At 44.0% G+C, this 15,050-nt stretch overlaps 1 protein-coding gene across 1 annotated transcript in view; it reads left to right on the top strand.

Moving 5' to 3' along the window:
• Nucleotides 1-15,050, top strand: part of THEMIS (thymocyte selection associated) — a 73,029-nt gene that overhangs the window by 20,824 nt on the left and 37,155 nt on the right. Inside the window, exons 3-4 of the mRNA XM_074169025.1 lie at nt 2,751-3,209; nt 6,599-7,644. Of these exons, the coding sequence (XP_074025126.1) occupies nt 2,751-3,209; nt 6,599-7,644 (1,505 nt within the window). The remainder of the gene's footprint in view (nt 1-2,750; nt 3,210-6,598; nt 7,645-15,050) is intronic.

The raw sequence follows: 15,050 nt of genomic DNA, 5'->3' as shown, positions 1-15,050 counted from the left end.
ATGCCCATCTTGTGCTTGCAAAGCATGACGCTGGAACACTGTTTGGGGGATGCTGTCTTTTCCACAATTCCAGTTTGTCATTGGTGCCTTGTCACTGCGATATTTTCTAATTGCTGATGAACTGGTTTGCCCTGACCCACACTGGCAGCTCCACTAGTGATTAGGACTGGGGTAACGAACTTGCTTGTTAATAACTGTTTTAAAAACAGCTGTGAGAAGCATTAAAAATACCAGTGAGAAAGAAAAGTGTGTTGAAGTTGGACTGGTTACGTTCATGGATGTGGCTTCATCGCAGCCTGGAAAAAGGCCCGGCGGCTTTCCCGTAGTGCTGCAGTGAGGACAGAAATGTCGAGGATGCATTTGCACAAGGGTACTAATTTCACACAGAAAAAGCCAACTGTCGACAAAAGACAGCTGTGGAGGCACAGGATTGCAGAAAGCTGTTACACGGGCACAACTGGTGACTCTCTCTGAAGCAGATCAAATAGGCTGCTACTGTTTAGGCTGCCCACAAGCCCCCAGAGCTGTTAGTTAGACCACGGATCCCAGTGGTCTCATGGGATACCTAGAACCAAACATGCCCAATCTGATGATAAATTCAGTTAAGAGCTACTCCACAGACAGAATCTTGATAACATCTCCTTTAAGAAGGGTGTTGAGGCTGTGAAGTGAAGATAGTGGGATTTGTCACAGTGAAACAGGAATCACAGCAATTCTGCAGGAAAAAAGAAAAGGGGGGGGGGGGAAGGCAAAAAAAAAAAAAAAAATTTTAAAAAACCACAATCTTTCTTAAGGAGCCCTGCTTCCATGCAGGCCCCTCAGCTGTGTTGATTGGGGCCAGTGGGTGAAACTCGGTAAGGGAAAATGGGTGAGAGAAAATACACAATTTGGAGGTTGTTTTTAACTGAAGCAATCCCCTGATCTAGTTTGTTAATTAATCCCACTGTCAGAAGAGTCTAGAAAAGGGTGTGAGTGTCTTCCCAACATCCAACAGGAACTGTGTTCTGGCAGCATCCCACCCTGCAGAGACCCAAGTATCTGCTGGGGCATCCTGCCCTTTTCTCACACTCTGGTTCCCACAGGGAGGGAGTCATAGACAGTTTGCATCCAGTTCCCACACGAGACAACCAGGGGCAGGTGGATGGGTCACTGAAAGACATTTGAAGTCTGACACTGAAGACTTCTGCCATTGTAGACATGGCAGAAACCACCCATGAAATGTGGAGCTCTCATGAAAGAGTCTCTCATGATGCCAAGCAGCAGTCCTCGAGTCCCCATCCCATGCTCCATAACTGCCAAGGTGGGAGTATTCATAGACTCATAGAATTGTCTGGGTTGGAAGGGACCTTTAAGATCATCCAGTCCAATCATCAGCCCAACACTGACAAAAAACACCAATAACCCATGTCCCTCAGCACCACGTCTGCCCAGCTTTTAAGTACCTCCAGGGACGGGGACTCCACCACTGCCCTGGGCAGCCCATTCCAAGGCTTCATAACCCTTTCAGTGGAGAAATTGTTCCTAATATCCAATCTGAACCTCACCTGGTGCAACTTAAGGCCATTTCCTCTTATTGCCTATCCTATTCCTTTACCCCAAAGATATGGTGCCCTTTGTGCAGTCCAGAGAAGGCAAAAGTGTGGAGCAGCAGGGACCATGAGGTCTCTGCTTTTTGGCTTTGGGGGAAGGAAGGAGAAAATTCACTGCACCTCCCTGGGAGCTTGGCTGCTTTGTCACTGTAGCTGCAGACACCAGATAATTTGTGCATGGGTCCCCTGGCTTGCAAACTTGGCCTGGGAATAACCTCTAAATTCAGTTTTATTCACTCGGGATAGAGTCGATGCCTGTCCCAGGAAGCTGCAACATAATTCCATGAGGCAGCATTCGCACTGCCGTGCTAGGGGAAGAAGACAGCTGAATCCCACAGCTCAGCTAAACCCTACCTCTAAACCGTCCACTTCATCTTCCTCTATAAAAACACCCAGGCAAATATAGAAATGTACATATTTTTCTTGCGATGTGGTGTCTTAATGAGGCAGCTCCGAGGGGCGTGATTAACATGAAATAATAATGTCCCCAGGGGACAAGGAAGCGCAGATGCAGCTCCTGCCTTGCAGAACTTCAGCACTTTAATTGCCTTGTGATGGCCACAGCGCTGCAAGACCCAGACTTTGAATTACTCCATCTGGTGGTCTGGGCTACCAGAAATGCTAAAATCAATTTATTTTGCTCATTCTTATCTTTAGGTGCTACTTTTTCATTTGTGTTGTGCCTTTAAACTTGGTCTAGGAATCCCCGGTCTGTGTGTGGAAGAATGCATAGTTAGTTCAATATTTAGCCAGAAACTTCATTCTGGATTTCACTGATCACATTACTGTTGCTCTTCCTCATACCTTGTCTGCATTTTTTTCTTGAAGATTAGTTTTCTGAGAAGACAGATAGAATTTAAGGTATTTTTTCTTTTTTTTCTGAAGCAAAGAAAATAACATTTTTCTTTTTTTTACCACGGATGTAAAAGCGTTGGATGTCAGAAATTACCTGCAGAGTATAAAAGGCTAATTCCAGCCACCTATGACTTGTGTCATGTAGTTAATATTATCTTTATACAGTTACATTTCTAGCAACCAGGTCATTAGCTATGAATTTTTTTATGTGCTTTGCTGCCCATTTTTATTGCATTCACAGTCTAAAATCTGGCATAGATTCCTTTATATATTTCCCTTTTTATAATGCAAGTTTTCTGTTCGTAGGTCTTTATAAGGTTGTGGCAGATAAAACTCCATATGTCAGCATTGAAGAAATTACAAGAAAAGTCTCTATTGGGCCAACAAGATTTGGCCACCCATGTTTCTACAGCCCTGAGGATATAAAATTGGGAAACCTCACTATCAAACGTGGTGAGCAGATCACCTTCAACTCAGTGGAAGAGGTGGATGGAATGATGGCCGTGAACTGTGGCGTGGTCAGAAACAACCAGTCTCATTCCTTTACTTTGCCCCTTTCACAAGAAGGAAAGTTCTATGAGTGTGAAGATGACCAGATCTACACCCTCAAAGAGATTGCAGAATGGAAAATCCCGAAGTGCAGAAACCGGATCGTCAAACTTTCCAACACTTTACATATGTGGGACTGCTCTAATCCACTGCCGGAGAACTTTGATGGCTGCTTGGTTCTCACGCCTGTCTATGAAGTACAGGCAGTAATGAAATGTGAGTAGCAAAGTCAATGTTCTGTTCATCTTGGTATAGCAAAGTACCCTTAAACACACAAAAGTTGCTAAAAATAGGCAGGAAGGATTCAGTTTGGTCAAGAATTCCTGACCCATATTTGCCACTGATGCTAGTTCCAAGTTGAAGGAAAACAAAAATAATACTGCATTTTTTATTAATTTATTAGCTGTTAATTCAGGAAGTCACCTTGTATTTCAGCCTTCCAATATCTGAAGGGAGCCTACAGGAGAGCCGGAGAGGGACTCTTTGTCAGGAGATGTAGTGACAGGACAAGGGGTAATGGTTTTAAATTGGAAGAGGGGAGATTTAGATTAGATATTAGGAGGAAATTCTTTCCTGTGAGGGTATTGAAGCACTAGAACAGGTTGCCCAGAGAAGCTGTGGCTGCCCCATCCCTGGAAGTGTTTAAGGCCAGGCTGGATGGGGTTTTGAGCAACCTGGTCTGGTGGGAGGTGTCCCTGCCCATGGCAGGGGGGTTGGAACTCGATGGTCTCTGAGGTCCCTTCCAACTCTAACCGTTCTATGATTCTATGATTCTTTCCATTGCCATTTTATTGATTAATACAATTAAATCCTCATTTCAGAGAAAATATACTCCATAGTGAAAAAGCGGAGTTTAGGAATTCTGTTCAGTTCTCAGATTCTCTTTCTTTGTGTCTCAGACTTTGGCCATGGAGATTGGGCTTTGATTGTTCATGGCTATGGCTGGGGGGTAGAAAAAGCATATAGATATACATGGTGTAACACATTCCACTATTGTTTATTTTCAGAATGAGGGTGCAGCAGAAAGCAAAACCATATTATTTTACTCTATTGCAGAAATAAATGTCAACAGAATAGAAACAGAAAGGACTCACAGACAATTTCTGTAACCGCTAGGTTTGAGGAAGCAGGAAGGTATTAGAAAACCAGTAACCTTAAAAGCTGTAATTTGTGTTGCAAGTTTTTATTTTTTTTAAAAATTATTATTTTGTCCATTTTACACATTATCCGTGTTCAAGTTGTTTCACCAAAACTCTGAAACTGCTGGGCTCTGTTCTTACCAATGTCTATATCTATGCCCGACTTTAAACCCATGAGTGAAATTAATCGTGGGAAAAAAATTAGAAGGTGCACAAGGGGATGAGCACACAGTGACATTCTCCTGAGTTTTGGTGGCTGGAATAGCCGAGCCACAGCAACAGCCCACGTGTGCCTGCGTAGTGTCCCTCCCTGAGCTGAGATACCCACCTAAGCAAAAAAACAGCTTAAGCTGAAATGCTTGACCTTGCTTGAGGACAACCCAGGCAGCAGATGGAAACCTGCTGCCACTCTACTTGCTGGTGCACTGTCCACCCTGTTAAAGTCTAAAGGGCAGGTGTTTAGATTTTGGGAAGGTTTTGCTGCCTGTTGCGTTTACTAGAAACAAACCAGTGAGCTCCACAGAAACGAAAGCCAAACAGAAATATGTCATTCTTGGGGATATTAAGCAGGAAATCTTTACACGATTGAGCTTTCTCGGGTGAATGATGTAAGTAAATGGGTAAAAGAGAAAGGAATGAAAGTGGACAGAGACTGTTAGCACGATATACTGTAGTTCTTAAATGCTTATCGTGAGATGTTCAGCTGTGCTTGCAGTGTGATTTAATGTGAGAGTTTGGAAAGTATATCTTCAGGAGATAAAATGCTTCATTTTCTACAGCTCTAGCTAGATTCAGGAATCCAGCCCATCTCCCAAAGCCAGATTCACTTAGGTGTATTCCTATATCCCCTTAGATATATGTGCAGAATCAATAAGAATTTAATATTTCTAAAAAGCTTTCAGAAGATTCAGAAATGTTCGGTGTTCAGTTGTCTTCCAATCAGACATTCCAGTGATAGTTATATTTGTTGATTTTATTCCATGCCCATTTATGTTTCATAGTGTGCTCTACATTTAAGAAGCATTAGATTTGTCCTAAAAAACTATTTAATACAAACTTGAAAAGTAGGCTTCATGGTACACAATTAACTACTTTCTTGTGGACCATGAAAAATGGATTTTCACCATTTATAGAAGAACTATAAATAGACACAAGATAAAGTATGAGAAATACTATCCACAATTCAATAAAATGATTCCTGATAAGAGGGATGGCAGATTATATTTTCACAGGCTGTGGGCAGGAATTCTCTACACTTCTTGTTCTCAGTAATGAACAAATTATGTGTGTGGAACTCCCCCAAATGCTCATAGAAAACTTTCATTTTTACTAGTCATTCCTCCTTCATTGACTTTCCCTGGTGGTACTTGGGATGTTTATCACCTGGAGGTGTCAATGTGACAAAAACAAAGATGGAATAAAAGATCCCAAGTCACTGTCATAAAATTCTATCATATAAAATGCACCTGATACCAACTTTTAAGCACAAAATATTGGTATGTCCTGCTCCAAGGAAGTGTGAATCCAGGATATAATGGCCTGTGTGCAGGCCTGTGCAGAATAGGTCTTGCTGAAGAGAGTCATTAAATATTATTTGCTTGTTAAATTTTACTGCCCTGGTCAGTGATCTGTGGTGTCACTGGTCTGGAGCCAAATTCATTAACAAGCCTTAATTGCATGGTCAGCTTTGTGCTTGGAAGTTTTGCATCCAAAATTTTGCAAGTTCAGCTGTGATAAAAGAGTTGTTCCCTGTCAGACTGCTAAACACAATGGCTCAGGTCTGATAGTGAATAAAACCAGATGCTGCAGAAAAGGATGCAGGAATTCCACAGAGGACTATTATACTAGAAATTCTTTCATTCATTAACAATAAATGTAGACTTTGTTATACAAAAGTTTTGCCTTTTTTTCCAAGTGGTATTATTTTCTAATAATTATAAACATTTTAATTATTCTTATAATATCAAAATATCTTATTTATCCCAGACTGGCCACAGCAACAACATGTGGTGATGGGTTCAAATGTTATTTATTCATTAAGAATGTTCCCCCCGCCCATTTCTTTGGAGAAACCATGTTACTGTGAAATAAAATAATATGAATACATTTTGTACTCAAGAAAAAAAGATTGATAAGATAAGGAGCTGATTAAACTTAGAAGTGCTGTGAGAAAAACAGCGAACTGTACTTATTTTTCACTTTCCTTTTTCTTAAACTTTTTTCACTTGCACACTTCATTCTCATCTCCTCTTGTTTCTCTCTTTCTTTGTGAGGTCTCTTACATATCTGATAACTGCATATCTCAACCTAAAACAGACTTTGACTGGTCCTATTAACTGTGCATGTTAACACGTAGAGCTGCACACTTCACGGAAGGTACTTTTAGTATCTGGCCAACAGGATGTGTGTATTTTATTCCAATGTCGGTTTGAGAACAAAAATTAATGTATGTGTTTTTCTTTTCAGTTCGAAAGGACATAGTTCATATCCTCTCAGATCTAGATGTGGAGGTCAAGGATATAACAGACTGTTACGATACTAGCTCTTTCGTTCAGCCACTGTCTCTGGAAGACGTATTTGAGAGAACAAGCAAGGAATTTCCTATGGCTGCTGAGATAATGGAAGGGCCTTCAGGAAGCCAAAAACCTTATAACTTATTGCATACAGGGAAAGAGATCGTCATCTACAAAAAGTACCAGGCAACAAGAGTCCTAGCCTCTGAGATCAGAAGCGATTCCCCCAAAAGATATTTTTTAATCCCTCTGAGCTACAAAGGAAAGTTCAAGAGGAGACCTCGGGAGTTTCCAACTGCCTATGACTTAGAGATAGCAAGAAGTGAAAAGGAACAGCTTCATGTTGTAGCAACTAAAGCCTTTGATTCCCCTCATAAAGAGCTTTTCTCTGTGTCGGTTGGAGATCAGTTTCTAGTTCAGCAATGCCAGACTAGTGAAGTCCTGTACGAGGGAAGAAAGAAAGTCATAGATGTTTTAGCTTGTGAACAAATACTAAGCGATACCTATAAGAAAGTGCTCCTCCCTATGTACCTGGAAGGTGGCTTTGTGGAAGTGATTCATGACAAGAAACAGCACCAGCTTTCGGAGGTTTGCAAAGAATTCCGTTTGCCTTTTAACGTCAAAGTGTCCGTGAGGGACCTCTCTGTTGAGGAAGATGTCTTGGCTGCCGTGCCTGGTCTGCAGCTTGAAGAAGAAATCACAGACTCTTATCTGCTGGTCAGTAGCCCCAGCAGCCCGGTGGAGAGCTGGGAGATCCCCGTGTATCGCTTAAACATGTCTGTCCATCTGCTCAGCAAAGACATCCAGGCAGTTGTACCTCCTGCAACTAAGACAACGGTGGAGGAGATCAGCGAAGAGCAGTACTACATGGTGCGAAGATATGAAAACCAAACCCTTCATCCCCCGCCCAGGCCTCCCAAAAAGCCAGCAACACTTGCAGCAAACCCTGGTTTTGCAGTACCTAAGGATGCTGTGTCTGATGTGCCGCAGGCTCCAAAGGTAAGCTGTCCCACCCTCTCTTTGAGTCTCTTACCACCACAGGTCACGTTCTGCCAGTTTGCAGTCTCCCTTTCACTGGTGCATCCTTATGGCATGTACACAGATGGCTCTCAGCTCCCTCTAATAGGCAAATTAGCCATTGCAGACAACAATGGCTAAAATCTCCAGTGTGTGCTAATTGATCCTTGAAAAACAACGGAACCATGCCGGCTCACAGCAGAAAGCTTGGCCGTACAATTTTGCATGGATAATCCTTTACTGCACCAATGCTAAAGTGAAGGGAGAGGCTCGAAGTGGCTGTATTTAAACCTTTATTAAGGGGAAGCATATGTTTTCATGATGTAAAGTAATTTTGCTCAGCTGGAAATGGCAGAATTAAATTCACTGGAAGGCAGGTTGTATAGATATTTTTGACCGTGTGATTTTGCACTTACCCGAGTGGCGAACAGATTTGGCATAAAAAAAGCAGCCATTGTAGAAGAGCACTTGACGTTAGGAAAGATGTGCCCCTTCTAGGACAATTTGCTTTGTGGTTAGCCTAAGGCAATGCATTTGTTCATTAATTTTTTTTGTGTTGAGTCTCGCTGAGATGTAGTTTGTTTTCTTCACAGCAGCCTTTAAGACGTTGTGGTTTGGATTTGTGAATAAGCCAGCGTTGATAACACACCAGTTTTTTGGCGATTGCCCATCAGCGCACCCACAGCATCGGGGCTTTCTCTGTTTCCCAGGCTCAACCCATGAGTTTTCTTGCTTTTTCTGTCACTATTCCCTCTCCTGATGAGCTCATCATCCTGGTGTCGGGGGGGTGAGTGAGCACATGGGTGGGTGCTCAGCTGCTGGCTGGGGTCAACCCACCCCAATTTCCTTGCCTATATTGAAAGAATCAAAGAAAGGCACCTTGATGGAGGTGAGAGAGACTGTCCAGAAGATTTTTAATTTACATTGCAGTTGCTCTCCTGTGCAAATACAAATCGCCTACAGAGGAATAAGGAAAAAAAATGGAAACACATTCAGGCTTCTGCATTGCAATTGTGCTGCACTTAAAATGCAATTTTAAGTGGAATTAGATTTTGGGGTGTTTAGGGAAAGTTATTTTTTGTGTTACTGTCACATTAGGGTCCAACTATAGCCACCCGGGAGGGGGAGCCTTTGTGAGTACCTCTCCTTGCCTGCTGGAAGAGTTCCTCCCCTCGGGGCCAATTCCAGGACCACATGCAGGTTCCCAGCTCCACAGAGGTCCTGGGAGATGGCTACAACAAACCATAGGAGAAGTGAAGGGGTAAGGCAGGTCCCTCAGATAAGGGTAATACAGCAAAAAGCTGTGTCATTTTCTTCCATCTTTACTTGTATTATGGAAACTTCTTTTCTGCTAGTTTCTACAGCGAACCTTGTATAGGGCTACGAAGTTGATGAGGGGCCTAGAACATCTCTCTGATGAGGAAAGGCTGAGGGACTTGGGTCTTTTTAGTCTGGAGAAGAGAAGACTGAGGGGGGATCTGATCAACGCCTATAAATACTGAAAGGGTGGGTGTCAGGAGGATGGGGCCAGTCTTTTTTCAGTGGTGCCCAGGGACAGGACAAGAGGGAATGGGCACAAACTTGAACAGGAAGCTCCATCTAAACATGAGGAGGAACTTCTTTCCTGTGAGGGTGGCAGAGCCCTGGAAGAGGCTGCCCAGAGAGGTGGTGGAGTCTCCGTCTCTGGAGACATTCCAAACCCACCTGGACATGTTCCGGTGCAACCTGCTCTGTGTGACCCTGGTCTGGATGGGGGGTTTGGACTGGATGATCTCCAGAGGTCCCTTCCAACCCCTGCCATTTTGTGATTCTGTGTGTGATTGTGGCAGCTTAAATAAGCCATCATGTTGGGGACCATACATGAGAAACTGGTCCCTGGAGCTGTCAGGCAAAGCCGTCCACCTGGTACTGGCCTGGAGTACAGAACTGGGGAAGAATTCCCTAAAGTTGTGTTTCTGGTAGACCTGTACCCTTGTCAGGAGGACTCAGACCTCCTCCAGCTGTGTGTGGAGAGCAAGAGGTAGATGCTGACTCTAGACTAGACTTGTGCAGAAGATAATTTCCTAAAGTGAGGAGAGAGCAGAAAGCTCAGGAGGGGGCTGAGCTGAGGTTCTGATGCACATTCATGAGTGAGAGAGACCTTTTTTGTCATGTGCTTGTTATAAATAAATAATAAGCTGCAGTCGGAATGTTTTGAGCTATGCAGATTCGTAAATCTCCTTCCCTGGAAAGGTGAAACAAGTCGAGATCCCTTATTCATAAGATCAAACACCCTGAGTTGTTACATAACAGGTTTAAAGTCATATGGAACGCATGATCTTCTCTATCCCAAGCACCACGAATCCTTTGAGAAGACGTGGATGGTAGCGGAGAAGTTCTGCCTCGGCCTCTCTGCCGAGCAGGGAAGACCACTTTGTCTTCTACATCTATCAGGGATGTCTGAGGTTTTGGAAAGCTGGAGGCTGTGCCAAACTGAGAAATGGCCCCTCTGTGTATTTTGTGACTATGCATAGACTTATTTGCATAAATAACAGACGAATGTCCTAACGAGCTGAACTTGAGCCTGACAAGGTGGCAGCCTAGAATAAGCCTTAGTGCTGCACGAATTGCCGTGGTCCTCCCACTGGCGGCTCCCTGCCAGGCGCTGAGGGTCATCTGGCCTCTTGCTGGAGGGTGGTCAATGACTTCCGTGCCCACCAGCTGGGAAGCTCTGCTTGGCTTTCGTGCTCCAGGATTAAATGCTGCTGCTGCACAAGGCCACAGAGAACTAAGATCCGGCTGTTTTAATGCCAGCACCTGAGGATGCTCTGCAAGGGTGGGTCACCTCTAGCCACGGCTTGTGCTTTGATGGCTTCCTAGCCCACAGCCAGGCTGCGGGGGCAGAGAGGCTCCAGCTGTCCCTGCCTGCTGTTCCCCTGACCTTGGCAAGGGAACAGCAGGGCCAGGAGAGGCACCAGGCAGCGTGTGCTTCACTGTGTACTTCTAGGCATGTTAATGACTGAATTATATGAGATTAGCAGCCATCGTGGGCTGGAACCTCAGCTGATGCCTCTGCTTGTGTGCAAGGTGCGATGCTGCGGAGACACGTCCGTTTGCACAATTCAGCAAAGCCCAGAGACATCAGGTGAATTCTCAAACATGATATTGCTGCATTAACCGAGCCCTCTGCCCAGTCTCTTCACAGGGCTAATTAAGTTGGCTTGGATCCTGCTGACACAGCTTTCGCTTGCAGAGCCTGGGGACCTCTCCTCTCCCCTCCACCGTGCAGTGTGGACTTTCCCTTTCCCTCTCTGCTGATCATTTTATTTGGATAAGAAACATCTAGACCACTTATGTGTGCAATTCTGCATTCATCGTTCTTGGAATAAAGAAAGGAAACCCTCAAGAAAACATATGCAAACTAAATAAATGAAACAAAATAGCAAGTATCGAATGATAAAATTAACCTAATATTTCAGGTGTCAGATATCTATGCAATATAAATATCAGATATCTATCTAACAACCAAATATCACCTGTAACCACACACCCTATCAACTTGGCACCCCCAGCTGAGGGTGGTGATGGTCAAACAGCAATTGTACCCTTTGTCTAATGGTAAAACTTAAGATACAAGCAGTCATTCACAAGAAATCCACATTTTCCTCACTGGAATCATTGGAATAAGGTCCTCGGGGGACTTTAAATTCTGTGTTGAATTAAATAGTTTAAGTCATTCAGCTTCTGATTTGTGACCTTAGCTAGAAAATGAGAGCAACCTACTAAAACCCTAGAAGTGAATGCTACTGATTTGAGAATGGAGCACCTCTTGCTCTTGCCAAGTTGTTCCTGGAGAGAGGTTCCTGTGGGAGGAACCAGTCAGGACACCACCTTCTTGAAATTAAAATTTGTTTAAAAAGAACAAGCCAGATGTGCTTGTTCTGTCCACAGTTAGAACCACCATGGCGAATATAACAAAACAAGTAATCCCAGAGAAATGTTTCAGGTAGGACCCTGAAGAGAAGAGGCTTGGAAATTGTTTCCTTGAAATTTCCTTGGGCTTTTTACCTCCTACCTACCATTTTCTCCCCTTCAAGGGGATCCAAGCAGCAAGAAGATTTCTAGCTTTCTTTTTGCCTATCAGTTCAAGCAGTAAATATCCTACGGATTTAAGAAGGTGTTAGTATATGTCCCTCAATGGCTTTCTTTTTTATTGAAACAATCAGTTACGGGGAACCATAATCAAGGCATGGAAGGCCACAGTTTAGTCCCAATACTCCTAATACCCTGGGGGCAACAAGTGCCCTGCTTAAGGAGTTAAGAAAGGCGGTATTTGGCTCCTGATACACAGTAAGAGAGGTTATCTCCATCCGAGGCTATTTTCGGTGGTCTGCTCAGGCATGGATCTAGCCTGAGCAACAGCAGAATGGGTGAAATGCACACAAGCATCATGTTAGAATTGCTGCTGAATCCCTTTATGAACGAGGAACTGGGAAAGTCCGTCACAGGCAGTAATCTGCTTGGCTCCGGATAGAAAGCCGAGAGCATTCCAGCCAGGGAAACTGGAAGTATCAGGGCATGATAGTTAATCATCATTCTGTGCTAAGGTCCATTATCCTTCAAAAAGTCATTACAGTGTTACGATATCAGGAACTTTCTTGCTTTCTTGCTTTTTATTTCAAAATTAAAATGAAAGAAAAATTATCACTTTCCATCTGGTTTTGCAGTTCTACAAACTGAACTATCGAAATCTGCCATTAACATATTTATCGCATCTGTCTTCACAGCAAAATGAAGACTTATCTGGAATTAAATTGATAAGACATAAGCTACATTTTTTCAGCAAATGAGTTTTCCTGCAGCGCCTCCTTTCCTTCCTCATAACTATTTCTTTTCTGCTTCCAGAGCATTTTTCATGGTTTTAGGGCCCTTATGGAGTAGATTTAACACAAATATTTCTGCCATGTAGCAAGAAACCAGCCTTCCTACATAGATATGTATTAGAAAATGCGTGCAGGGCAGCCAGGAAGGAGTAGGTAGGAACAGACTTCAGGAGTTAATAATCTTTTGGCACTGGATGGAGATGGGGGAGGTAAGCGTGGTTCATTAGCAGATGCAAAAATGTGCATATGCAAATGTAAGAAAGAGGGTTTCTCTCTGGCAGGTGCAGCATTGAGGCTGCTGGGCTGCAGACGTGCTTCCTCTTCCTCTCCTTTTTCTCTCTGCCTTATGGAAGAGGGGGTTTCCCTCTCCCTGGAGCCTCCGCTTCCCTTCCTCCCCCTCCTTCCCCACATCCCACTAGCTGTTTCTCCCCGATGTTTTCCAGTAGCTTTGTAAGTCCCTAATAAATCCCGTGTAAGCCATGGGAAGGTTGGAAGCTCAGCCCCTACAGAATAATGACCACCCCACGTTGTCATTGTGGCCAAGTTCTTGAAGCCCCTCAAAATCCCGACCCCAGCCAATGAGCCAGGCCCCAAATCCCCCCAACTCCTTGCGCTGCAGCTTCTCGCTCCTCCAAGTCCACACTGTGCCATGGGGGCTGTTTCCTCCTAACACCCCTCCTGTGCCATGTGTACGCCTGATTTCACCCAGACCCACTGCACTTACCATGTACCTTTCAACCCCTCCACAATGTATATCTTAGTTCCCCAGTCATCTCTACTGCTTTCAGACAGGCTTGTCTTTTCTCCTCCCTTGTTTCTTCCCAACACATCTCCCCCACTTGCTCTTCTCTCATGCAGTGAGCTGAAGCCGAGGCCACAGGCATTTTCAGGTAGGAGTTGAGGAGACATCCCAAGTCACACATGGGTTTTGGTCTCCCTCCCCAGCAACACCCCTTCCATACCTCAGCAGAACATTGCTCCTCAGCTAGGCTTTTAGGAGAAAAACCAGAGCAGGCTGTAGATGCTGACAAATGTCAAGCCACTTAATTCTGCTGTAGGTTGGACAGTCCGAGTTGAAGGACTTTGGTACTCTGTTGCACAGATCCTTACAGCTAATGTCCATACCCAGGGTCCATGACCATTTTCTGGGAACCCTGTATGCATTCTGCTGCCAGGCTGGGTTGAAGCCTGTGCATGTGCCATCCCACCTCATGTTGTGGGGTTTTCTGCAAAAGAAACCAAGAAATGCTTCCAGGGTGGTGAGGCACTGGCCCAGGTTGCCCAGAAGCTGTGGCTGCCCCATCCCTGGAGGGGTTCAAGGCCAGGTTGGATGGGGCTTGGAGCAACCTGGTCTGGTGGGAGGTGTCCCTGCCCAGGGCACGGGGTTGGAACTAAACGGTTTTTAAGATCCCTTCCAACCCAAACCATTCTGTGATTCTATGATTCTATGGGGCTGGAGAAGCTCTCTCCTCTGGATGATGGGGGACCAGGATTGCCGGGTACCCTATGGATTCTCTATGAACCAACAGGAAGGACTTAGAGAAGCAGGAAACCCTAACGCCCCAGTTAACAAATGACTGGAGCTTGCCTGATATTTTCAGTATGGAGAGCTGGCACTAAGACCTCTCTCTGTTTTAAACAATACTAAAAGCTTAAAATTTGCACAGAGAAGCATTGAGTCTGTAGTAGGCACTTACTGTGGATTGATGTCACTCTCAAAACAAAAATAGAGTGGGGAAGATAGCACTGTGCCTGCCAGAAGGACAGGCAGTAGATAATTGCCTGAAAAACTAGCAGGGCAATCTGAGGTGTGAGTCTCATTGCAGAGAGCCATTACTGCTACAGGAAATGCTGATATAGTACATGAAATTAAGGAAGGTACAGATGAACATTTGGATATGCTGACTGATGAAAATGCCAACTGGTTAAAAGCAAATTGCTTAATTTAGAGCTAAAAATGAATTACTTGGAGAACAAAAAGAAAGGAAATACCAAAATAAAAAGGATACCCAGAAGAAATAAAAAATTGGACCACATAAAAATATGGAACTCTTGATAAGAAGAAGGAAAATCCCACACAGGAGTTTGAGCCAAAAGCCATTGATGTCAGTAAGGGGAGAATTGGCTGGCACATTTTTTTTTCTCTTGCAGAAAGTACATAACATAACAAAAATCACATAATTATGTATAATTTTGAAGCAGGACAAAAAAGTAAAGAGATAAATCCAAAATTCTAGGGAGCACTGCAGCAGAATAACTCTCCAAAAATTTAATTTGAGGGGTATCTGAAATGTTTGGGTTTTTTTTTTCAGCTGGGATTCCAAAGCAACTCTTTCCATTTTCAGATTTGAGTGGTTGCTTGCAAACTGCGCACTGGGAGTGGGTCTTGGGGTGCTCTAACCCCCAAATCATGCCCGGGAACTGCTTGGGAAAGCACTGGTCAGCCCAGGTTGAAACTGATCCCAGGGATGGTTACAGAACCAAGAGCCATGAAGGATGCTCATCAGCATCACTAAAGTGTTATAT

Source organism: Numenius arquata, chromosome 2 (genome assembly GCF_964106895.1).
Source record: "Numenius arquata chromosome 2, bNumArq3.hap1.1, whole genome shotgun sequence".
NCBI lineage: Eukaryota > Metazoa > Chordata > Aves > Charadriiformes > Scolopacidae > Numenius > Numenius arquata.
Note: the sequence above shows the minus strand (reverse complement) of the source record. Positions and strands in the feature narration are given on the sequence as shown.